The 22,875-nt window shown below is 51.8% G+C and overlaps 1 protein-coding gene across 1 annotated transcript in view; it reads right to left on the minus strand.

Annotated features, from left to right (window-relative positions):
* Window positions 1–1,149: 1,149 nt before the first annotated feature.
* Window positions 1,150–22,875, minus strand: part of Scube3 (signal peptide, CUB domain and EGF like domain containing 3) — a 37,685-nt gene continuing 15,959 nt past the window's right edge. Inside the window, exons 5-22 of the mRNA XM_070023922.1 lie at window positions 21,825–21,950; window positions 21,517–21,633; window positions 17,176–17,292; window positions 15,238–15,360; window positions 14,690–14,806; window positions 13,438–13,563; window positions 13,032–13,148; window positions 12,795–12,899; window positions 12,477–12,593; window positions 11,934–12,092; window positions 11,262–11,477; window positions 10,755–10,916; window positions 10,380–10,547; window positions 9,129–9,290; window positions 8,517–8,714; window positions 7,901–8,053; window positions 7,714–7,793; window positions 1,150–5,070 (exon numbers count right to left, since the gene is read on the minus strand). Coding sequence (XP_069880023.1) covers window positions 4,921–5,070; window positions 7,714–7,793; window positions 7,901–8,053; window positions 8,517–8,714; window positions 9,129–9,290; window positions 10,380–10,547; window positions 10,755–10,916; window positions 11,262–11,477; window positions 11,934–12,092; window positions 12,477–12,593; window positions 12,795–12,899; window positions 13,032–13,148; window positions 13,438–13,563; window positions 14,690–14,806; window positions 15,238–15,360; window positions 17,176–17,292; window positions 21,517–21,633; window positions 21,825–21,950 — 2,513 coding nt within the window. The 3' untranslated portion in view covers window positions 1,150–4,920. The remainder of the gene's footprint in view (window positions 5,071–7,713; window positions 7,794–7,900; window positions 8,054–8,516; window positions 8,715–9,128; window positions 9,291–10,379; window positions 10,548–10,754; window positions 10,917–11,261; window positions 11,478–11,933; window positions 12,093–12,476; window positions 12,594–12,794; window positions 12,900–13,031; window positions 13,149–13,437; window positions 13,564–14,689; window positions 14,807–15,237; window positions 15,361–17,175; window positions 17,293–21,516; window positions 21,634–21,824; window positions 21,951–22,875) is intronic.

Consider the following 22,875-nt stretch of genomic DNA (forward strand, 5'->3'; position numbering starts at 1 on the left):
TTGGAGGTACAGATCCTATTCTTTTGTCTGACAAGCTTAACTGGAACACCCTGGCCCCTCTCCCCAATCTTACACCTTACTGTTCTGATCTTATCTGTTTTGGCTCAGCATTTGTAGGGGTGGAGCTGGAACTGGAAGTTCTCATCAATTTCTCAGTTTACAGGCTTAGTGGCAGTTGATGGCTCATTCTCATGGTTAATAATCCTTAAAGACCTCAGCACAAAAACAAACAATCTGATCACTATGGTGCTCTTTCAGTTCCTTTTTGGTGGAAGTTTGACAAATGATTTTTTTAATAGACAAAAATAAAGGATGAAGTAGCTTTATGTCACAGCATGAACTGTACAGAAGGAAATGGGACCCAGTGTACCTAAGTTTGTCCCTTCAACCTTCCACCACCACCTTTGTCCATAGTAAAACATTCCTGCAGCTGGGCACCAGTGGCTCACCCCTGTAAGCTTAGTTACTCAGGAGACTGATATCTGAGAATCTCAGTTTGAAGCTAGCCTGGGCAGGAAAGCATGTAAAACTATTTTCTCTAATTAATCACAGAAAAATCCAGAAGTGGCACTCTGGCTCAAGTGGTAGAGCACTAGCCTTGAGCAAAAAGGAACTCAGGAACATTTGCCCAGGCGCGGAGTTTGAGTCCCAGGACTGGCTAAATAAATAAAATCCCTGCAGATCATAATTAGTTGGCTCATCCCTCTCCCATCGTCTGCAGTCATGAGTCTAATGAGATTCTGAGGAGCTGTATACCCCTTATTTTCCCCAAGTTCACACATGAATTTTTCATTTTAAATACTTTGTAGAGACTATAAAGCTGAGTCTCTTATCTCCAACTAACCAGCCAAAAGCTGGAAGCAAAGCTGTAGCTCAAGTAGTAGAGTGCCAGCCTTGAGCAAAAAGCTAAGCAAGAGGGCAAGGCTCTGAGTTCAAATCCCAGTAATACCCATGAAAAAAAATAAAAATTACACACACACACACACACACACACACACATGCCTTTTAAGTTCTAAAATCAGAAATAAGATGAACCTAAAAAGAAAAAAGTTAAGTCTTAGCTGGAAGTCAGAAGACAATTGCTCCTCTATTTACAGTTCTAGGATAAGCTACTGAGAGAGGAAAAGATGGCAGGCAGAAGAATTTCATTTAGTATTTTAATAATAATAATAATAAAAAAGACAATACAAAATCCAAACATCGCATTTTTACAAGTTCAGATACATATTTTTCCCCAAGTGCAAAATACTCTAGGAACTGCATCATTTGTTGTTTACTGTTGATTGTGTAAAGAGATGCTTGCTATATTGGCAGAAGTGGAGGGCAGATATAAACACAATTTTTTCTGTTAGAAAATAAGCCTTCCACACGATTCTCTGAAATTTCAGTTCAACTAGCACAGTAGTTTTGTGCCATCTAGATATCGGCTGATAACAGAACAGGACCTCTGTCCCTCTCGTTATATTTTTTCCAACATGATTCCTAGTCTGAATAATGGCCCAAGGACAGCCTGTACTACCTTTGGGAAAGATCAAGTTTAAAGGTGTTTCCTTTCACTTTTTTTCATGCTAAAGAAACAGACAGTTTGTTTCTGCCTGTGGTCAGTCACACTGTCTTGTTCCCTTAGTTTGAGACTGTCAGAATGTAGTTAAGCAGCAGATGCATATGTTTGCATGCTCCATGTTTTTTTTTTTTTTTTGACATCCTGACATAATGACCTCCTAACTCATTCCAGTTAACTCAAACATGCATATGGAGAACACTTCTCAGTTTAAAAAAAAAAAAAGTTTCATTAGGGCCAAAGATCAGGATTGTATTACTGAAATTTGCATTTCCATCACCACAAATTGACCAAATCCTGGGAGGAATCTGAGCAGTCACAGTTCAGTGTCCAGCCTTTGGGGATCTCTAGGCCTGGGGTGGGCAGCTCAAGTCTGGGCTCTGGACAGTTTTCTCCCGACTGAGAATTCCCTCAGGTTTAGGGATGGGCTTGGCCTGATCATACAGAGGGAGAGGTGGAGAATTACCGATGTTGCAGTGCTTCAGAGGATATAAGTGCCTTTCCAAAACACTTGGATCACTTTCCAATTCACCTGACGCTTGGAGCCCTCATGGAAATAGCTTCCCATGCTCAGACTCAATCAGGACAGGTTTTGTATAATGAGGCCCCACAGTCTCATGACCCTACAAGCACCCAATCCTGCAGGAAGGCCCTTGGGTTAGCTCATGAAGGATTCCTATTTACACCGTCTTCCCACTCCCCTCACTTCCCAGTGGAAATATCTTTTTCATCTGTCTGTGAAGCCTAGAGTCCCTGAGTGTTGACTCCTCATCCAGTCCACTTATCCTCTAGTCTGATGCCTAGGACCAGTTTCCTCTTTAGGTTCAGCAGCAGCTGTGCCTGGATTCTTAATGCCCAACTTGGATCATCTAAATTATACTTGTTGGACGAGAGCAAATCTTCCATCTACTCATCTAAGTCTGTCTTGATATCAGTTAAGAACCTAGTAATCTACCCTTTCCACAAGCCATGGCATAAATGACTGAAGAATATATATTTTTATGTGTATGTATGGTGTATGACAGGAAAAAAGAGGGAGAAAAGAGAAGCCAAACTCTAAAAGTTTGGGACAGAGCCTCAGTTTGGCTTTCCACGAGAGAAGCAAAATGGTAGGGAAAGAGGAACCAAAATTAAATGCTTCTAATAGAATTAGGATGGTCAAAGTTAATTCAGTTTTCATGGTGCTTTTTGAAAAGTGCAGCCATCTATACTAAATGACCATTTCCCCAGCTTGGATGTAGCCATTTAACATCTTTGCAATGAGTACCAGGGGAGACAAAGACAGAAGATCTCCACTCCCAACTAACATGTCAAGAAATGGAACTCTGCCATTGGCTGCCTGTGTTTTAGCCAGTGAATGTTTCTGATTGGAGGAAGGGGAGAGGGGCCCGTTTATTTCCTGTCAATTCTCCTGGGGAGCAGTAGCCTGGGACAGTTAACTGGCCCAGTGGAATCATCAATAGCCTTTGACTAGGACCACAGCTTTGGGAGAACTACAAGGAACAAATGGAAAAGGATTCTACAGGCAGCAGTTGGATTCAGGGTAGAGTGTGCAGGATCTAAGTTTGAGCATTGATTTGATTCTTCTTCCTTCAAGAGACAGGCTTGAAGTGAACTCTAAGTGGGAAGTGACAAGTGCCAGGCACAGCACCAGCTTCATGCCCGGGTAGCCACCCTGTTCTTAGTTACTACATACTGCTTTGTCTGGCCTGGGAACCTGAGTTGGCCTGTCCCTGGGCATTTGGCCTGGTCCTCTTCCATGAGCACACCAGGGAAATCACGATGAAAGCAGGACGACATGAGGTTTCCCCTCCTTGCAATAGAGTCACTGACCAATCCTACCTGCCCGTACAATCTCAAGGGTCATGCTGAAGTCCTGGAGTGGCATAGGGAAGCAGGATTGGTTTAGCAAACAGTCCCTTTCTTTTCTGTTCCATCGGGTCTCCAGAATTTCTGTCTACATAGCAGATACCTCTGAGCTATAGTCCCAGGTTAGCCCAGTTGAGGGTGCTAGCACAGGAGGTGGCCACTGGTGGGTCAGAGATGAGATGCTCCAGCACTCAAGGTTCATGAGATTCAAAATGGATATTCTTCCATTCCTATCACTTCTTCTTTCTTGGGCAGCTATAAATAGGGTTGTTCTAAGAAGGAAAAAGAAACAAACAACAACAAAAAACCCCCCAGAAAACAAAAACCCTCCCTCTAGACAACACAGAAAGACTCAAAATGATTGCACTTATTAGATGTGGACAGGGTGGGCAGGAGGCTCGCCAAGTGCACACATACTCCTCTTGCTGCCCACTGCCCAAGGCCAGAGGTAGGCAGCTCCAGGCCGGCTGCAGAGTGGGGTCTTCTTTGGTGGAACCCACAGGCCACATGGAGCTACAAGGGAAAGACAGCTGTGGGGCAAGGTCCAGGCTGGGGCCAGGCAACAGCCAGGTTTCTTTAAGGACAACATTTAAGTAAGGGGAATAGGCTCCCCCAGGGAGCACTCAGGTGGGATGAGGGCTTGGCTGGGCAGGGAAGACAAGAAAAGCTATTAGTGTTGGAGGCTGGCTTCCAATTGTTCTGTAGTCTAGCCCTTTAGATAATATGTTCCTTCCTTCCTTTTCGTCCTTTTTCTTTCTTTTTCTTTCTTTCTTTCTTGCTTGCTTGCTTTATCTTTCCTTTTTTCTTTCTTTCTCTTTATTCTTTTGGGCAATGATTTAAAACCTGCTTTCTGTCTGGCAGAGCTGTAGTCTTTCTCTCTGGAGCTATAGCAGGGCACTGGCGTACATGGTAATGTCCTGCAAGTCCTCATTCGGCCAGTGTCCATCAGCCCAGGGGTGTGGGCCATTTGTAAACCCTTGTGGAGTAGATCCCAGGCAGACAGACATGCAGCAGAACAAAGTGAGGAGCTGTATAGACAAGAAAGCCAGCTATGTGGACAGCCCAGGGCTCAAACTGTGTGCCCTGCAGACGTTCTGGCATTAAGCCAGTTAAAGGCTTCTTTGGCAAAAACCCTGGGAAGCACAGTAGGGGATGTTCTGCCTCCTGACTGGCAAGGCACAACCCTTTATGGCAAGAAGCCCTTTTTACCCATCCCCATTCCCTAGAAGACCAGTGTGGGGGCGGAGAGGGGAGAAGGAGAAAGAGAGGGGGTGGGAGGGAGAGAGAGAGAGAGGAAGAAAGAAGAGGGAGAGAGTAAGGGAGGAAGAGAGAAGGAAGTGAGAAAGACAAAAAGGGAGAGTGCCTGGTCTGTGTAGTGATAGTTTTCCTCCAAAGAGAGGAGAGAGTTCCTTGTCTAAGGTTGGGGGCTGCCAGCTCTGAGGGCTGAGGAGTCTGGGGACTCCAAAATCTGAGTCCTTGGGCTGTGGGCACTATTTGTAGGGCCTCAGGAAGCTGGAAACTTTGGACCGGAGAAGCTTGATGAAGGATTTTGGCAACATCTCCTTGTGTTTCTCTGTGTACTTGAAGTAGTTCTGGGGATGGGCCAGCACCTCAAAGAAGGCCTTGATTAGCTTCTTGTCCTGCAGAGGGTGGCAGGCAGTGGTGTCAGCTCCGAGTCATGGATAGGAAACAGGAACACCAGCCTCCACCCAGCAGCCCCTCTCCGTGTCTCTATGCAGAGGCAGCTCTGGACCACCAGCCCCACCCTCTGCTCTTAGAATCCCAATGGTAGCTCCAGCCTTCTACTGCTTAAGCCCCCAATCTGTGGAGCCATCCTTGACTCTTCTTTCTCACCCACAACTACAACGAATCTGTTGACTCTACAGTTATAATATAACCAGGGTCTGGCCTCTGTCGGCATCTCCACAGTTGCCACCCTGGGCCAAGCTGTCATCATCTCTCACTTGGACCATTGCCAGCCTCCTAACTGGCCTCCTTGCTCTCTTAGACTGTACTCCTTGCAATAGCCAGAGTGACTCTTGGGGTGGTTAATTAGTTCACTCTTTTCCTACTTGAAACGCTTTTTCTGCTCTCTCCCTTCCTCCTTCCCTCCTTCCCTTTCTTTGGCTCCTTCCTGCCCTTCTTTCTTTTTTAATTTTTTTTTTTTCCAAGTCAAGGTTCTACCCTGTGGTCCAGGCTAGTCCTGAACTCCTGGGGTTAATTTATCTCAACACTTCAGCTTCTCAAGTAACTGGGATTATAGGCATGTGCCTTCACAACTGGATACAATTTATTTATTTATTTTTGCAGGGGTGGGCGGAGGAGGGGGGAGAGTAGTACTAGGGCTCAAGCTCAAGAGCTGGGCACTACCCCTGAGCTCCTTTGATCAAAGCTAGTGCTCTACCCTGTGAGCCATACAACACTTCCGGCTTTTTGTGTTTAAATGGAAATAAGAGTCTGATGAACACTCCTGATGGGCTAGCTTTGAATCATGATCCTCAGATCTCAGCCTCCTGACTAGCTAGGATTGTGAGCCACTGGCACCTGACTTATTCTCTCTCTTTCTTTCTCTCTGTTTCTGCCTCTGTCTTTCTGCCAGTCCTAGGGTTTGAACTCTGGGCCTGGGTGCTGTCTCTAAACCTCTTTGTACTCAAAGCTAGTGCCCTGCCACTTGAGCCACAGTGCCACTTTCAGCTTTTTTTTTTTTTTTTTGTCAGTTGTGGGGTTTGAACTCTGGGCCTGGGCACTGTCCCTCAGCTCTTCAGCTCAAGGCAAGCACTTTACCACTTGAGCTACAGCGCCACTTCCAACTTTCAGCTTTTTCTTAGGAGTTTATTGGAGATAAAGAGTTTCATGGACTTTCCTGCCCAAGTTGGCTTTGAACCATGATCCTCAGATCTCAGCTTCCTAAGTAGCTAGGATTACAGGTGTGAGCTGCTGGAACCCAGCTAGGCTTATCCTTTATTTTCATTTTTACTCTCTGGTGCTGAGGATTGAATCTTCTTGCTACACCCATTCACTTTACCACTGAGTTATATCCTCAGCCCCACTGGTTTCTGTTATCATTCAGAGTAAAAGCTGAGCCTCTTGCATGACACATTGGAAGACTATGTGGCATTTGTTTTTCTCTCTACTCTTTCTTGCTCTGAAGTGCCATCCTGGCCTTCTTGAGGTTCTTAACTGTGTCATGGCCCTTAGCTTGGAATATTCCTCCTTAACTCCCCTTGACTTTACTCAGCTCTTTCCTTTCCTTTCATTTCCTTTCCTTTTTCTTTCCTTCCTTCCTTTCCCAGTCCTGGGGCTTGAACTCAGGGCCTGGACACTGTCCCTGAGCTTTGTTTGTTTCAAGGTTAGTCCTCTACCACTTGAGCCACAGCGCCATTTCCAGCCTTTTCTGTGGCACTAAGGAACCAGGGTTTCATGCATGCTAAGCAAGCACTCTACCACTAAGCCACATTCCCAGCTGCTCACTCAGGTCTTTTCTTATAGCCTGTCCTGACCTGCCCATGACATGCCCAGAGACATGCAGAGCTGGCCAGGTTCCAGGCTCCTTCCACTGCATTCCTGCCCAAGGAGGCTGGGTATGGGACTGCACTTCTTCACAAACTGCAGTACCATGACATATTTGATTTTTTGTTTCATACCAGTCTGTGTTGCTCCTGGACTTAAATGATGCTGCCACCTGTGCCTCCTGAATAGCTGGGATTACAGGTTTCCACCGTGGCACCCAGATTCATTTAATTTGAAAAAAGCTTTTGCAAAGTATATGTTCCTTGAGGTCTTTAAGTTCCAAGTGATTTTTGTCATCACACTTTTATTTTGATAATATTGTTATTAATAATAAAGACAACTCGTGTGCAGCAATAACATACAAAGAATAGCTATAAAGTTAAGTCTGTAGTTTTGCTGGGTGCTGGCAGCTGAGGCCTGTAATCCCAGCTACTCAGAAGGCTGAGATCTGGGGATCACAGTTCAAAGCTAGCCTGGGCAGGAAATTCCATGAAATTCTTATCTCCAATAAAGCACGGATGTACACCTGTGGCTCAAGTGGCAGAGCTCTGAGCAAAAAAGCACAAGGACAGTGCCCAGGCTCTGAGTCTAAGCCCCAGAACTGGCACTGGCACTGGCACACACACCCACACACCCACACACCCACACACACACACACACACACACACACACACACACACAGTATACTCATCTTGGCACTCTGCATGTTACTTCTGCATTGTGACTTCACATTGTTAATATCAACATAGCCTTCACTGTTAACATTTACTTGCCTTTAAGATCTCCTGGTGGTTTTCAGAAGCATAGAGCCGGCCATCCCGCACAATGTCTTCTACCAGCTGCTCATAGTCCTCTGCAAAGGCACCATGGTTGTGGGGGCTCTACCTGCTCCCCTATTCCTCTCCCGAGACCCCAAGCCTCCCTTCCCACATCCACCTCCCCTCTCCTGCCCCTGCTCACCGTCATAGGTCACATAAGGGATCTGGAAGCCACGGGCACTGTTGGCCTCACTCGTCTTGAAGTTAATCCAGAGTTTCCGGGAACGGGCAGTGAAGGCGATGGGCCGCTCGTAGGTCTGGCAGGTCTCATATGTGGTGATGGAAGATGGGGAGGCTGGCAAGGGAAGCAGCTGATCAGCAGAGCAGCAGGCCAGGTTACCCAAGCCCTGCGGTGGATGTGGGTGAAATCTCCACCCAAATATGTACGTATACCCCAACACCCCCCCCCAACCCCTCTCCCATGGTCTCCTGGGTTCCTTCCACCACTGATAGCCAAGTACTCACACAGTGTATGAACTCTGACATTTAAATGAGCAGAATGGCAAATAGAGCTAGGATTAGAAAGTCACACACTGATGGCATTGGGTTGCAGCGCTGGCTTTCCTCTCCCCTGCTCTCCACTGAACCCTGCCATTCATTCCCTTCTGCTCGCGTGCCCTTCTCTCCCTAAAGCGTCCCTCACCATCTCTCTCCCGTGAGTCCCTGACTTTGCGGCCCCAGCTCTTCCTGTACCAAACTCACTCTCTCCCAACCAGATTCTGACTGCCCTTCCCTGGCCCAGCTCTGCAGCCACCCACAGTTCTTTCTCATGACGAGGACGTCCCCACACTCGTCCTCAGATGGCAGGAAGATCTCGGGTACCACGATAAGAATCTTGCGCTTGGGTGGGGGGTTGATGTTCCAGATGCACTCCACGCCGGCTGGGTAGTTGCCCGGGTAGTTGGGAGACTCGATATAGCCAGTGAACTCACCTAGCTCCCCACCACACTGGCGATCTGCAGCCAAGCCCCGGTGGATAGAGCAAGAAAGAGAAGGCAAGTCAGTGGGGGAACTAGATTGAAGAAAATGGAAGAGTTCTGAAGTGGAGGTCCAGACACATGGGCAGCCACTAGCCCAGTTCATCGTCCACTCTCCACATTCTGAGTTTACCTTCCTGCCTGCCCTTTAAGTACCTGCTCCTTCTTGCTTTACTTAGCTCTTCCTCCCTGTTACCCATCTCCAGGGAATGGAGGCTACAAGGCTCAACCCAGCAACTGACCTAGAGAGCAAGTAGGTTGGGGAGAGGCGGGGCTTTTGTGCCTATCCACCTACCAGCCCTGTTTCCTGTTGGTTTGCCACTCCTCCTTCCTTTCCATGTCCATAGGTCCCAGGTCCCTACCCCCTGTCCCACAGCTCAGGCTGCCACATACTCTTGCACTGGGCCACGCTGGTGGATCCATCAAAGTCAGTGCTTGTATTTCCAGGACAGCGAGTGCAGAAGTTCTGACGGAAGTCTGGCTGGTAGGAGCCCATGGCACAACGGATACACCGATGGATGCTGGTGTTGTAGTAGTGCCCTGGAGAGCACTGGACTGCAGGTAAGCGGACAATAGGAGGTGAGAAGGAGGGCAGGGAGGCACTCTGGGGCATGGGATGAATAGGCAGGGTGGCAGGATGGCTCATCAAATAAATTAAAAGCGCCTAAGTTTTTCTTCCCCCAGAGTTCCAATCTTTCTTGTCAGAATTTAAGCTCAGGAAATGCATGCTTTCTAGAGTGGTTGGCTCCAACACCAATCCTTTCCTTTTAGATACTAGACATGATGTCTAATCTATCTAGGAACTCACTTGTGGTATGCAGGGGTATATATCACAGCTCTCCAAAGCAGAGGGGACAGTGGCTGCTAAGGTGTTTTTGCTTTTCTTTTGATTGTTATTTTGGTCCCAGTTCTAGAGCTTGAACTCAGGGCCTGGGCCCTGTTCCTGAGCTTCTTTTGTTCAAAGCCAGCATTCTATCACTTGAGCCACAGCTCCACTTCTGGCTTTTGGTAGTTTATTGGAGATAAGGCTTTCATGAACTTTGCTGCCCCAGCTAGCTTCAAATTGCAATCCTCAGATCTCAGCCTCCTGAATAGCTAGGATTACAGGTGTGAGCCACTGGCACCTGGCTGCTAAGCATTTTTATCCCCAGGCTTGGCCTGAGAGATGGCCAGGATGGCTTCTAGGAGTAGGCTGGTGTGCTTGCTCGGGCAGATGGGCCCTTCATGGTCTGGAGAGGATGGTGGGATAACATTCTCAGGACTTGGATGGTTTTCTTGTTTTCGAGGGGTAGAGGGGCGATGTCACTGTGCTCTTGCTCGCATGGCGGGGCCTGGGAGAGAGGGGGTATCTCAAGACTATCTGATAGCAGCTGGGGTCAGGGAGTCCTCTAGCAGGGTGACTACCTCACTCACTTTTTTTTTTTTTTTTTTTTTTTTGCCGGTCATGGGGCCTGAACTCTGGGTCTGGGTGCTGTCCTTCAGCTCTTCAGCTCAAGGCTAGTGTTCTACCACTTGAGCCACAGCGCCACTTCCGGCTTTTTTCTTTTTTGCTTATGTGGTGCTGAGGAATCGAACCCAGGGCCTCATGCTTGCAAGGCATGCACTCTACCGCTGAGCTACCTTCCCAGCCCCTACCTCACTCACCTTTGGTATCACAGTCTTGGAAGGAGACAGCCCCCTCATGCTTGGTGGTAAGACCACCCCCACATGGGAAACACAGGGTCCGGCCTGCTTCAGGTTGGTAGGTGCCCCGAGGGCATGGCTGGCAGGGCTTGAACCCATCTGCAGAGTGTTGGCCAGGTGGGCACTGACCTGCAATGAAACCAAGGGCCCAACTCTGATGGGGATGGTCCTGAGACACCCCCATGGGGTCACCCAGTCTCGAGGGACAGAGCATACAAATAGGATGTCAACTAGGTGAGTGGCCTGGAGCCTGGGCCTGCCCTGTGGGAAATCCCGTGCCCATGGGCGCCCCAGTGCCCACCCTAACCCACTCTGCATCATTTGTTCCCCTGGCACCTGCACACGTGGTGATGTTGGTGGCTCCAAGAGGCCCGTGGGCATCACTCCCAGGGCAAAGGTCGCAGGAGAGCTGCCCTTCTCTCTCCTGGAAGGTGCCCGCTGGGCATGGCACACACTGCTCCATCTGGCCGTGGTAATACGTTCCCTGCGGGCAGCTGACTGAGGGAGAGTCGGCCGCGCTAGCCACCCACCCCCCCATTTCCCACCCCCCAGGCCTAGGACTCCCCTTCCCGCTCCCTCAGATTCGGGAGATTTCCTCTCGTTAGGGAATGAACAGAATTGTGCTTTGAGAAATAGGTCAAGTCTATGTTCTGGCCCTGCCTGGTATCTCATGAGTTTAGCCTGGGACCAAGGAAAGGTGGACAATGGGTAGAAGGGTCTTGGCTGCCTCATAATTTGAGAATTGCACTGGAGACACGAAGGAAGGGTCCTGCTCTCTTCCATGATGGGAGGCCCCTACTTTGGGCCTTTCCTACTCCCCTGCTCCTCCACAAGCTGCCTTACCACACTTGGCCCCAGCGCGGTGCTGCCCGGGCCTGCAGGCCTCCGCTGGCTCTGCGCGCTCTCCGGCTGCCAGGCTGGGCTTGTGGGCTAGTTCGTAGTCAAGGCCAGCCAGGCGCAGCAGGAAGCGGTCCTGGTTGATGGACTTTCTGAGCATCTTCAGGGATCCTTTCAGTCGTCGTTCCATCCGCTGGCGGAGGCAGGGCAACCCGCAGCTGGCTAGTGGTGGGTCATAGTATGAGTTGGAAAGAAAGCCTGGCATGAGCCGGGTGCCGGTGGCTCACGCCTGTCCTCCTAGCTACTCAGGAGGCTGAGATCTGAGGATCGCAGTTCAAAGCCAGCCTGGGCAGGAAAGTCTGTGAGACTCATCTCCAATGAACCACCAGAAAACCGGAAATGGAGCTGTGGCTCAAGTGGTAGTGGGCTTGCCTTGAGTTGAAGAGCTCAGGGACAGCGCCCAGGCCCCGAGTTTAAGTCCCATGACTGACAAAAAGAAGACTGGCATGAGCAGATGGGCAAGAAAGCAAAGGTGGAGACTGGGAGGGGCATGGTAAGAGGGCCAGTGTTGACACAGGGTCTGCCCCGAGTGTAAGGCCCTAGCCCTTCCTTTGGCTGTTGAGGCCTGTGGTTTTCCCCACTTCTACCCTCCCCTGCAGCCCTCCACCCAAGTTCTACCTGTGGTTTCTTCAGCTCTCACTTCTGCCTCCAGTTCCAGGGTGAGTCGGGTGACCTCCTTGCCTGGAGGGGTCCGAGCCCTCCGGCCCTTGCCCTTCCGAGAGGAGTCACACTTGAGATGGATGAAAGTAACCTGGCAGTCAGAGCAGGGGGCGCCACCTGGGGGAGAGGCCTCGTTAGCCAGGGCATCTGGGATCTCCCCTTCCCCCCCTCCCCGCCCCTGCTCCTCACCCCCTCCCAACCCCGCCCCAGGGATAGGGGAAGTTCTTCCTCACTTCCTCTCCTCAATCCAGATAGGCCTCCCCTGACCTCTGAATGCAACTCTCAGGGTTCCCTGAGTCTGGGAGATTAGTTAGAGGGAAATAGCCTGGGACTTCCGTGGGCCCTCTGTCTACAACTGCTTCCACCTGCTCTGCGCACAGTGCAAGACGCTGCAGGGTGGGAGGAGTGGTCTAAATGAGATCTCACTAAGCGCGGGGGGGGGGGGGGGGGTGAGGGTTTGGTAGTTGGACAGCCCGTCAGGGTGAGGTCCCCAGTACAGACCTGGCCCTGGGACTCTGCTGGCCTCCTCCGGTTTGCCTTTGTTTCGCAGGTGTAAACGGCACTTGGCGTCCTTGATCTTGAAGGAGGCCCGCTGTTTAACCGACAGGGCTGCAGCCTCTAGAGGGATGGCAGAAGCTCAGCATGGTGTCGGGAAGGGGGGGGGCCCTGGGATGGGGGCTGCTGTGGAAGGTGTTACAAAGCTGGGCACTAAAGCAGAGGTGTAGCCTGAAGGTGACCCAGGGACAAGGCAAGGCTGGGAGACGAGCAGAGAGAAAGAGGTCGGCGGAAGAGGTCAGAGTGGTCTGTGCTAGTGCTCACCATGGCAGTGGCTGGAACTGGTGCTATTCCCGGGGTGGCCGGCTCGGGCTGGGGCAGCCTTAGGACTCGGGGTGCCACAGCTCACTGTGAAGCCATTCTCAGACTCTGAGAAAAGGAGCCTATCACAACTCTGAGCTGCCCCTAAAGTCCCACTGGCAGGAGGAATCTCAAGGGAACAGAGGCACTGCCATTTTCTCCCTTCGGTCCCAACCCCCTCAATCCCCTCCTCCCATGTACCTGGCAAAAACCGGGCCCGAGAGGGGCAGGTCAGGGCACAGGTGTCCTTCTTGCCAGATCGATTGCAGCTGAGCATGGCCTTTGAGGCTCCAGGGTTTCCCTGACACTTCACTGGCTCTAGGAGGGGGAGAGAGGCCTGACGGGGGTGGCACGCATCCCTTTCCCACCCTCTCCCTCAGTTGGTGAATCTGGTGTAAGAGAATCAGCTACATGCAGAGCTACAGTTACGCCATGGAGACTGACGAAGGGATTATTCACCAGAAACTGCACATCTTAACACAGATAATTACATTTTTTTCAAACATTTCCCCCAACCCCATATCCTAACTGGTACTCCGCTCTCTAAGACTACACCCCTCTTCCGAAATTTCAGTGCGACATCCTGCCAGCAGAGGGCGGTGCGCACCTGTACAATCTTTGCCATTCCAGTGCAGGCGGCCCTGGCCGGCTGGACAGGTACACTGGTAGCTGCCAGGGGTGTTGATGCAACCAAAGCGGCAGCCTCCCCGGTTGATGCTGCACTCGTCCACATCTGGGGGAAGGGGCAGGAAGACAATCAACTGTGGTGCTTGGGAAGCAGAAGTCAGGGTATCGGCAGGGAACCAGAACCTTTGGTTAGAGTTCCAGGTATCCTGGGTCATGCAAGAGGAGCACATTCTAAAGATCTCCTTATGGTTAACAATACCTTATACTTACACTTAAAGTTTTGTTAAGAGGGGGCTGGGAATATGGCTTAGTGGTAGAGTGCTTGCCTAGCATGCATGAAAGCCTGGGTTCAATTCCTCAGTACCACATAAATAGAAAAAGCCAGAAGTGGTGCTGTGGCTCAAGTGGTCGAGTGCTATCCTTGAGCAAAGGAAACTCAGGGACAGTGCCCAGGCCCTGAGTTCAAGTCCCAGGACAGGCAAAACAAATTTTAAGAGGGTAAATCTCATGTTAAATATTCTTTTTGGACAATATCACATCTTCCCTCACACTCAAAATATTCCTTTTTTTTGTTGGTGGGGGCTTGAACTCAGGGCCTTGGGTGCTGTCCCTGAGCTTTCACATTCAAGGCTAGCATTCTATCATTTTAAGACACAGCACCACTTAGGATTTTCTGGGAGTTAATTGGAGATAAGAGTCTCGTGGACTTTCTGGGTTGGCTTTGAACTGTGATCCTCTAGATCTCAGCCTCCTGAGTCGCTAGGATTATAGGCATGACCCACCGGCGCCCGGCCAAAAACATTCTTAAAACAACAACAAAAATTCAGCGTTTTGTGGCCTGAAAGGAACTCAAACTTCCTCCCCTATCTCTATCCTCAGTCAGAAGATTCACCGATTAGGGTCCACACTGACTAGCCTTTTAAAGTCTGTCACTTCTCCCTACTGGTGGGGCTGTTGGTGAGCTGAGGATGGGAGTTTGGGGCGAGTGATGGGGCTGGGCAGTCATGGGGCAGAAGACAGGATGTTTGGAGACGGGATGCTGTTCTCCAAAACTGGTCTTCAAGGCTGCCTAAACTCCTTTCATTTCATCATGGCGGATACAGACAGGGCATGTGCAGCCAGGGACTGCCCATAGCCATAAGCCAATAACATGGGGTCTCAGTCAGCTGGAGGGTGAGGAGGTGAGAAAGGCTGAGGTGACTGGGGGGAGGGGCGCTAGCTTGTTAGCTTACCGCCACAGTGGGTGACACCATATAGCAGGTAGCCACGATGGCAGAGACACTGGAAGCTTCCTGGCGTGTTGACACAAATGTGGTCACAGGTTCGATCAAAGGAGCACTCATCTATATCTGCAAGAGATAGGATGTAAGTTACTGAAGCTGTTTTGGGTCACTGGACCCCTGTGAAGGTGAGGCACCCCTGGAGTTGACTCCTCCCACTCATGACCCAGTCACAGATGGATGACTGAGCAGTGCCAACCTGTGCCCATTCTATTTGGAGTCCTTGGATCTGTATAGTTAGGCCGGCCACACTGGGCCCAGGATATCGACTGGAGAGAAATCTGTCCCCCAGCCCTCATCATGCGGTGTGTGCCAGGGTGTAGCTGGCCCGCCAGAAAGAAGCGGGACCGTCTGCAATCTGCAGCATGGCGCTGCTGCCTCTGGAGACTCGATAAACAGCATCTACTGAGTTTCTCAGGCTGTGGCCTCTGGCTGACTTGAAGCTATCTGGGGAAGAACCTCTCCCGGGCCTTTCAACATGGTGGCCCAGGTCTGCTTACCCTGGCAGTTCCTCTCATTGATGAGCAGCTTGTAGCCCTTCTTGCAGCTGCATTCGAAGCTGCCCACTGTGTTGCGGCAAAGATGGTCGCAGCCCCCATTGTTCAGCCGGCACTCGTCTATGTCTGGGGAAGCAGGGCAGAAGAGAATAGAATGAAGTTGGTAGATACCTTCCTTCCAGGGAACACAGAAAAGCAAGGAGTGTCCTCGTCTACCCCCTCCTGGCCCCTCTGCCACTCTCCTGACTCTGGATTGTCCTTGTTCAGGGGAATTAGTAACATCCTTCCTTCCGGAAGGATGGGTCCAGGAGCCAGACCAAAGGCCACCAGGGAACCCTCTGCAGTGTGAACAGGTGGGCATTTGCTCCACAGGGCAGGCTCTCCAGCTGATGGCTAGGCCCAAGAAGGACTATCTCCTTCCTGTCCCCTACCCCTGTCCCCAAGGTCCAGTCAAGAATGCTGAGTAGTGGGCTAAGGAGAGGTGGAGAGTCCAAAGGACTCACTGCAAAGGGGCAGCCTTCAGGGAGGAGGAGTCAGGCACAGGGCCAGGCAGGGAGGACTTCCAGGAGAGGCGGTAAGGCTGGGTAGCTGATGGGGGAGGCAGGGGCCAGGCAGGGGGCTGGACAGGGAGAAGTCTGGAGAGACTCAGGCCTGAGGCAGCTTTCAGCACTAGAGAGGGAAGGGGTGGGGGGCGGGAGCAGCTTCCTTCCTGAGGTCAAGTTCCTGGAGCTGGTGGCAGACAGGACCCAGGCTACTCACCCCTCCTGGAGGGGAGGGGCAGGGAGGGCAGCCCTGCCCGTCACTCCTGGCATACCTGTCAACAGTCCTTCCCAGCAGGAAACCTCGTTCCTCCTCCTCCCCCTCCTCCTCAGGCTGGCTGACCTGCTGCCCCAGCCCCTCCCCTCCTCCCACAGCTGTTGGGCCAAAAGACACAAAGGAGCCCCAGCTCCTTGTGACTAGGGGACAGGCCCCATGAATCACTATTTTCAATATGGCAACCCTCTCTTTTTCTCCTCCCTCTGCCCTCAGACCTGGCTGATGAAAAGAAGTAGAATGGACAACTCTGTATTACTGTCACGACAAATATACATGCAAGTGCCAAGCTCTCCCCTGAGGACTTTGTACATAAAACACTCATTGCAGCAAGGCAAGGCGAACATGATAGGGAAAGGAAGACACAATGGCAGGACACGAGTGGCTCAGGGTCACAGAACTAGGAAGAGGCAGAGCCAGGATCTGAACCCTGTAGCCATGCACCTGACTATTGTCCTTTTCTCCCTAGGCCTGGACAGCCTTTATAAAGGGAGGTCATTTCCAGGAGCCCACTGGGAAGGTCTGAGGAAAGAGGGTTAAGGTTACAAAGTATAGCCAGTGCAGGTGGCTCACACCTGTAATCCTCACTATTCAGGAGGCTGAGATCTGAGGATCACGGGTTGAAGCCAGCTTGGGCAGGAAAGTCCGTAAAACTCTTATTTCCAATGAATCACCAGAAAACTGGAAGTGGAGCTGTGGCTCAAAGTGGTAGAGCACTAGCCTTGAGCAGAAAAGCTCGAGGACAGTGCCTAGGCCCTGAGTTCAAGCCCCATGACTGACAATTCCTCTCCCCACCCCCTAAAAAAAGGCTGGGGGACTCAAGTATCCTCCCAACAAATGTGGGACTAACGTGAAGGACATATTCTTTGACTAAGAAGGTTGGGACAACCCTCTTCCCCCACCCAGGGAGCCAGGGAGGAGAGTAGAGAAGCAACAGAGAGGAGGGGCAGAAGGCGCCTTTGAGCCCCATGAACTAGCATGGGACACCAGATACCCCTTGGCCTCATCCTAGGCTCTTGTTACAGGGGTGGAGGAGGTGTGGTTCCATTCCTAGCGACCCCATCTCTGGACCCAGCTTAAGCCCCTTATTGGGGGTTGTCCATGCTCCCTCCTCCTTGGAGCCCTTACCTTTGCAGGTCTTCCGGTCTGGCTGTAGCATGAAGCCCACAGGGCAGCTACAGTGGACGCCCGTGGCTGCATCGTGGCATTTACTGTCGCAGCCTCCATTGTTGACAGCACAGGTCTCTGTGGAGGACAGAGGTAGAGGGTGGGATGGGGGTTACTCACTTAGAAGACTCTGAGCCTCAAGGTGTAGAGGCCACAGGGGTCCCGAGGGAAGGCCTCTGCGGCCGCCCTGTGCTCCAGCGGCGGTGGCAGCAGCAGCAGCAACAGCAGCGTGAAGCTGAGGCTCCCAGCCCCCAGCCCCTCACCAGTGCAGCCAAGCAGCCCGCTGCCCTGCCCCCTGCTTGATTGGAACAAGGTGGACAGCAGTGAGGCAGGTACAAGCCAGGGCTGTCAGGCAGGAATGTGCTCAGGGCGGGGGAGGGGGAAGCAGGGAACCATGGGAGCTAAGTACAGGGGGCTTCTGGTCACCAGGGATCAGAGGGGACAGGCAGGGGTGTCCTCCTCCCTGTCCCACCAGCTCGGGGGGGGGGGTTGGGGTCATGGTGGGACACTCTTCCTGTGGGTGGATCGGGCAGAGGGAGTTTGGAGGTCCCTAGGACGGTTGAAGGACGCTCATCCATTTGGCTTCCCTGGCTCCCTGACCAGCTTTCTAAAGAAAGATCCCAGCTCCGGGACTGCCCTCCCAGCCCACCTGAGAAGACAAATACTAGGCCGTCCCCTCTGAACTCCTCCCAGCCCGCTGTTAGCTCCACCTGGAGAGAAGCTGGCTCCTTGCTGTGTTCCTTTCCTTTGCACAGAGGAGGGGAGAGGCCAAAGGAGAAGAACCCAGACCAGGAAGGGTAGGAAAAGCAAGACACAACTGTCTTATTGCAGTGAGGTCTCTTTTCATGCTCCCCATCAGCTGCTGGGTTTCCCTTAGCCGAGCCAGAGAAAAGCAGCCTTAACCAGCAGCCAGGGAGACGCAAGGGGAAACAAAAACAAAACCTATCACTTCAAGACCCTGACATGGGGATGTGAGACATTGTAGACCTATTGTGGGGGTGTCTAGAATTCTCCCATTAGAGACTCCAAGGCCTCCAAAAGAAGCCTTGGATAGCAGCTCCCAGTATCAGGAAACGAATGAGGAAAGTCCCTGATGCTCAGCCCTCCTTCCTGTCACCACTGAGGACAGCATGCCTTGCGCTGCGGGTCCCAGGTAACATCCTGGGCCCTCAAATGCTCAGCTCCGGGTCCACAACCCCCGCGGGACTGCCCCTCCTCTTCCTCTTAGTCTCTCTAGAGGTTCTCAGGACCCCAAGGAACCTGAGTTCAGGTTCCAAGCCCAGCTTCCTCCCCCAAGAGTGCTCTGACCTAAGAGCCTGAAGAGCAGGGAGACCAGGGGCGAGGCTGGACAAGGCTGCTCAGGGCAGGGCAGCTGGGCGGGGCAGCTCTCCTGATCTCAGGCTGAAAACCATAAGCTGCCCCTGCTTTGTGTGCACCAGCCGTCACTCGATACCACACACTGGTCTGCCTGAACTCCAATGCCACCCTCGTAACCAGGAAGGAGGTGGAGCATGATGGGCGATGCTGATTGTGAATTGATGAATGGAAGAACCCAAGAAAGATGGCCCTCGGAGAGGATGGCATCTCGTCCTACCACACCCTCATCTCCGTGGCACAGTGGGCATGGCAGGGGAAGAGGGACCTGGCTGGGTCGTAGACTGTGTGGTGGCGGCAAGCTGGGACAGATGGCTAGGAAGAGCCTGGGATATCAGAAGGTGGTGCTAGATGAGAAGCGAGCAGAGGTGAAAGGAAAGGGAGAGAAGAGGAAGAGCAGGACAACACAAAGGCTCCCAGGCCAGCTATCACCAGATAGGCCTAGTGCCCGGGCTGCCAGGGGTGGGGGTAGGGGAGGCTCTGCTGGCAGACAGGCTCAGTGGGGCTGGGCTCAGATGGGCATGCAGTTAGTGGGAGCCCCAGCGGTTAGCCCTTCCCCTAGCAAGCCAGTGAGAGCAAGCGGAGAGCAGACATATTTACCATTAGAAACGGCCTGAGGGGGGGTGTGCTGCTCTAGCCGCCTTTCCCCTGTTTGACATTGTAAAAAAACTGTTTAGATGCTGGGCAGGTGCCTTCCCTCCCCCGAGGCCTCCTCCACCCAGCAGGCCCACACCCCTAGCCCCATACCTTGAGCCCTGGAACCCTCATGACACTCCTACCTGAAGTTCCCAAAGAAGCCAAGCTTCCCCCCAGTGACTGAAAACCTGAGAAACTGACTCTCAGAGACAGGCAATTGTGGGCTCAACACCACCCAGCATGCCAAGGGCAAAGCTGGCCTGCAAGGCAAGTCTTAGGAACAGCCAGATCTCAAAGGGTGCCCAGCTTTTCAGTTCCCCACACTGCCCGCTCAGCCTCGCCACTGGGCGCAGACAACAGAGATCTTCTACCAAGGCTAGGGAGAAGGAGATGTAGGGCATGTGAACCGCATGCTATCAGAGCCAAGGGAGGAAGCAGGAAAGGACATAGCGCTAAGTTCTAGAGCACCCTCGCTCGCTTTCTCTGCCTCACTTGCCATGGTGGGCCCAATGGGTCTCAGAGAAGCATCCATGTCTGAACAGAAAGAAACCAGAGAGGAATCTAGGCCTCTGACCTGTAGGCCTCCAGCTTTCTTTGGGAAAGATCACATGCAGCTTCTTTTTTTTTTTTTTGGTACTGGTCTTGGGGATTATTAAACTCAAGGCCTGGGTGCTATCCTTGAGCACCTTTGCTCAAGGTTAACACTCTACCACTTAAACCATGTAGATAAAAGTCTCATAGACTTTCCTGCCTGGTCTGCCTTCCAACCATAATCTTCAGACCTCAGCCTCCTGAATAGCAAGGATTACAAGTATGAGCCACCATTGTCTGACTCTTTTCTTTTTTATTAGAGGAGAGTCTTTTAATGGGGAAGACGGAGTAGCCCAGCCTGTCCTCAAACTCTTTTTCCTCCCACTTTAGCCTCCCAAGTGCTAGGATTAGAGCCATAACTACCACTCCAGCTGCATGCATTTTTGGGGGGTGGAGAAGACTCTAGGGACATCTAACTGTCCAAGGGGTGGTGGGAGCCTGAAAGCAGAATTAGACCTGTGAGGAAAGAATGAAAGGAGCTAGAACAACCAGCCCGGCCCAAGAAGACAACATGAAGATCTAAACATGTTTTGAGGTCTCTTAGGAGCAGGGAGGGAAGGTGTGCAGGTTTCTCAATTACAGAAGCATGTCTCTGTAACAGATGCCTAAGGGGACCTTGTAAGAGTACTTATCTGTCCCCCATCCTAATATCTTCAGTGAAGGTGACAGATCTCGTGTGTGTGTGTGTGTGTGTGTGTGTGTGTGTGTGTGTGTGTGTGTGTGTGTGTGTGTGTGTGTGTGTGTGTGTAGGGGGGTTGGTTCTTAAGCTGAATGCCACATCTCTGACACACAGGAATTCAGAGAGGATTGTGCCCACAGTTCTCCTTTCTCAGCCAGTCAAAGCCCACCAGATGGATGGCCCTGTATGCACACCCTATGCCCACGGAGCAAGCGCACCCCTGCCTGGTCCAAGATCCAGCCTCACCCCCAGCCATAGCTCTCCCTATGTTCTCTAAACGGCTCCAGGATCATCTCAGCACTCAAGACCTAAAGACTGAGGGAATTAAGAACTAACTGTAAGGAATTATGCTCATCTAGGGTAGCTAGTGGGTAGAGTTAAGGCCTAGGAATAAAAGGTTTAGCTATTGAGAAGGATGGAAAGCTAGAGTAGGTGAGGCAGTGGGCAGGCTACAGGTGGAGCTGAGGCAGAGGGAGAAGGAAATGGGATGGAGTGGGGCGCAAGTGAGGAGGAAAAGCATAGAGGAGACACATGGAGCTAGGACCCTCCCCCTCCCCCGCTTCTTTTTTTTGTCAGTTCAGGACTGGGTGTTCCAGGAAAGAGCCCTGGATCCTGCACATAGTCCTGACAGGTACAGCTCCCACTACCATCCAACCAGGGCCTCATCAGCTGATTTCTCCAGCTCTCCCCTGCCTTATCTCCCTCAGCTTTGGTCAGCCAGCACCTTTGCTCGTCATATTCCCAGTTTGGTAATGGCCTCCTGGGAGGAAGAGGGTGTGGTAAGGCTCCCGGGGCAGGTGGAGGAAGGCACATGGGCTGGTCAAGGAGGAAGAAGGGCAAGTATGTCCTTCAGTCTCGTTGCTCCTCATAGAGCTGGCATTGTCTGGGCCTTCATTCCCTCCCCAGTCCTCTGGGGCCCGCAATGGGAGGGAGGATTCCTCATTCCCCACAGTTCCCTGGGGCCCGCCCCACCCCCCAGCCCCATCACAAGGTAGCCTGAGCTCTCCCCTGACCTCACCCACCGATGCATGTCTTCCCGTCGGTATGGAGGACAAACTTGACATGGCAGCCGCAGCGGGGGCCCTGCTCCGTGTCATCACACGTGTGCTGGCAGCCACCATTGCCATAGTTGCAGGTCACTGCACAGAGAGGGCAGGAGGCCTGTTAGCTCGCTTCTCCAGGGCCTCACGGGGCTCCACAACTGGAAATGGGGCCCTCTTTCCTAGACAGCTCCCCCACACCCCATTTCCTCCCAGCGCCATCCCCTTGCCGCCCAAGCCCCTCCTCTCTCCCATGTGCCTCTTCTCCCACCCCCATCCCAATGTCTCACATTTACAGTCCCGTTGGTTCTTGGTGAGCTCGAAGCCAGGGCGGCATTCACAGGCAATACCCCCCTTGGGGGTCTCGCGGCAAATGTGGGCGCAGCCATGGTTCTTGTTCATGCAGTTCATTCCTTCTAAAAGGGAAGAGAAGATGCTGTTTGTACCCTGGAGGCCTAGATGGATTAGAACAAAGAGGAGACCTGGGAAATGGGGAGGAGTGGAGGAGGTTGCAAGGTTGCAACCCGGAGAAGGGCATATCTTTTCCCATCTCCATCCCAGGCTTCCAGTCTGGCCCACAGAGCTGGGTGCCAGGGAGCAGGGTGCCATGCTATTTGGCGTGATGGCTTCATGAGTGCTAATAGCCACCTGAAAGAACATGGGTTCCCTATCTTTCCAACAACCCACACTGTGGCTAAGACTTGTCCAGCACCATGCTAGGAACTTGGGAATAAGGAAAGATCTAGAAACATCTAAGACATGATTCTCTTCTCTCTTGGCATTTTTTTTTTTTTTTTGCCAGACCTGGGGCTTGAACTCAGGGCCTGGGCACTATCCCTGATCTTTTTTTGCTCAAGGCTAACATTCTACCTTGAGCCAAAGCACCACTTTAGGGTTTTTCTGTGTATGTGGTGCTAAGGAATTGAACCCAGGGCTTTCTTGCATGCTAGGCAAGCACTCTACCACTGAGCCACATTCCCAACCCATGATCTCTTCTCTCAAGCCTGGGAAGAGAAACAGCCATCAAATCCACACATGAGGAAGAAATCATTGGTACAGATAATCATGATGCCACAAACACTGTTTAGTTCTGGCCACACACTAGGGCAGCATGCTGAGCATATGCTGAGCCACAAAAATAGACAACAAATACCCCAACTCTTCCACCCGGCCTTCTTGGTCCAGGTCACAGAGGATACTTGGGTGAACTCTTTCACAGAAGTGGGAGTCTCAGGGCTGTGCTAGGGAACACCCCAAAGTAGCTCTAACCCCCACAGCCCCCATCCCAAACCAATTTCACCAGATGTTTCTCTGTCCAGGGAGCCCTTGGGGTTTCAGCGT

This window comes from Dipodomys merriami, unplaced genomic scaffold, assembly GCF_024711535.1.
Source record: "Dipodomys merriami isolate MVZ:Mamm:240054 unplaced genomic scaffold, mDipMer1.0.p SCAF_16, whole genome shotgun sequence".
Taxonomy (NCBI): domain Eukaryota; kingdom Metazoa; phylum Chordata; class Mammalia; order Rodentia; family Heteromyidae; genus Dipodomys; species Dipodomys merriami.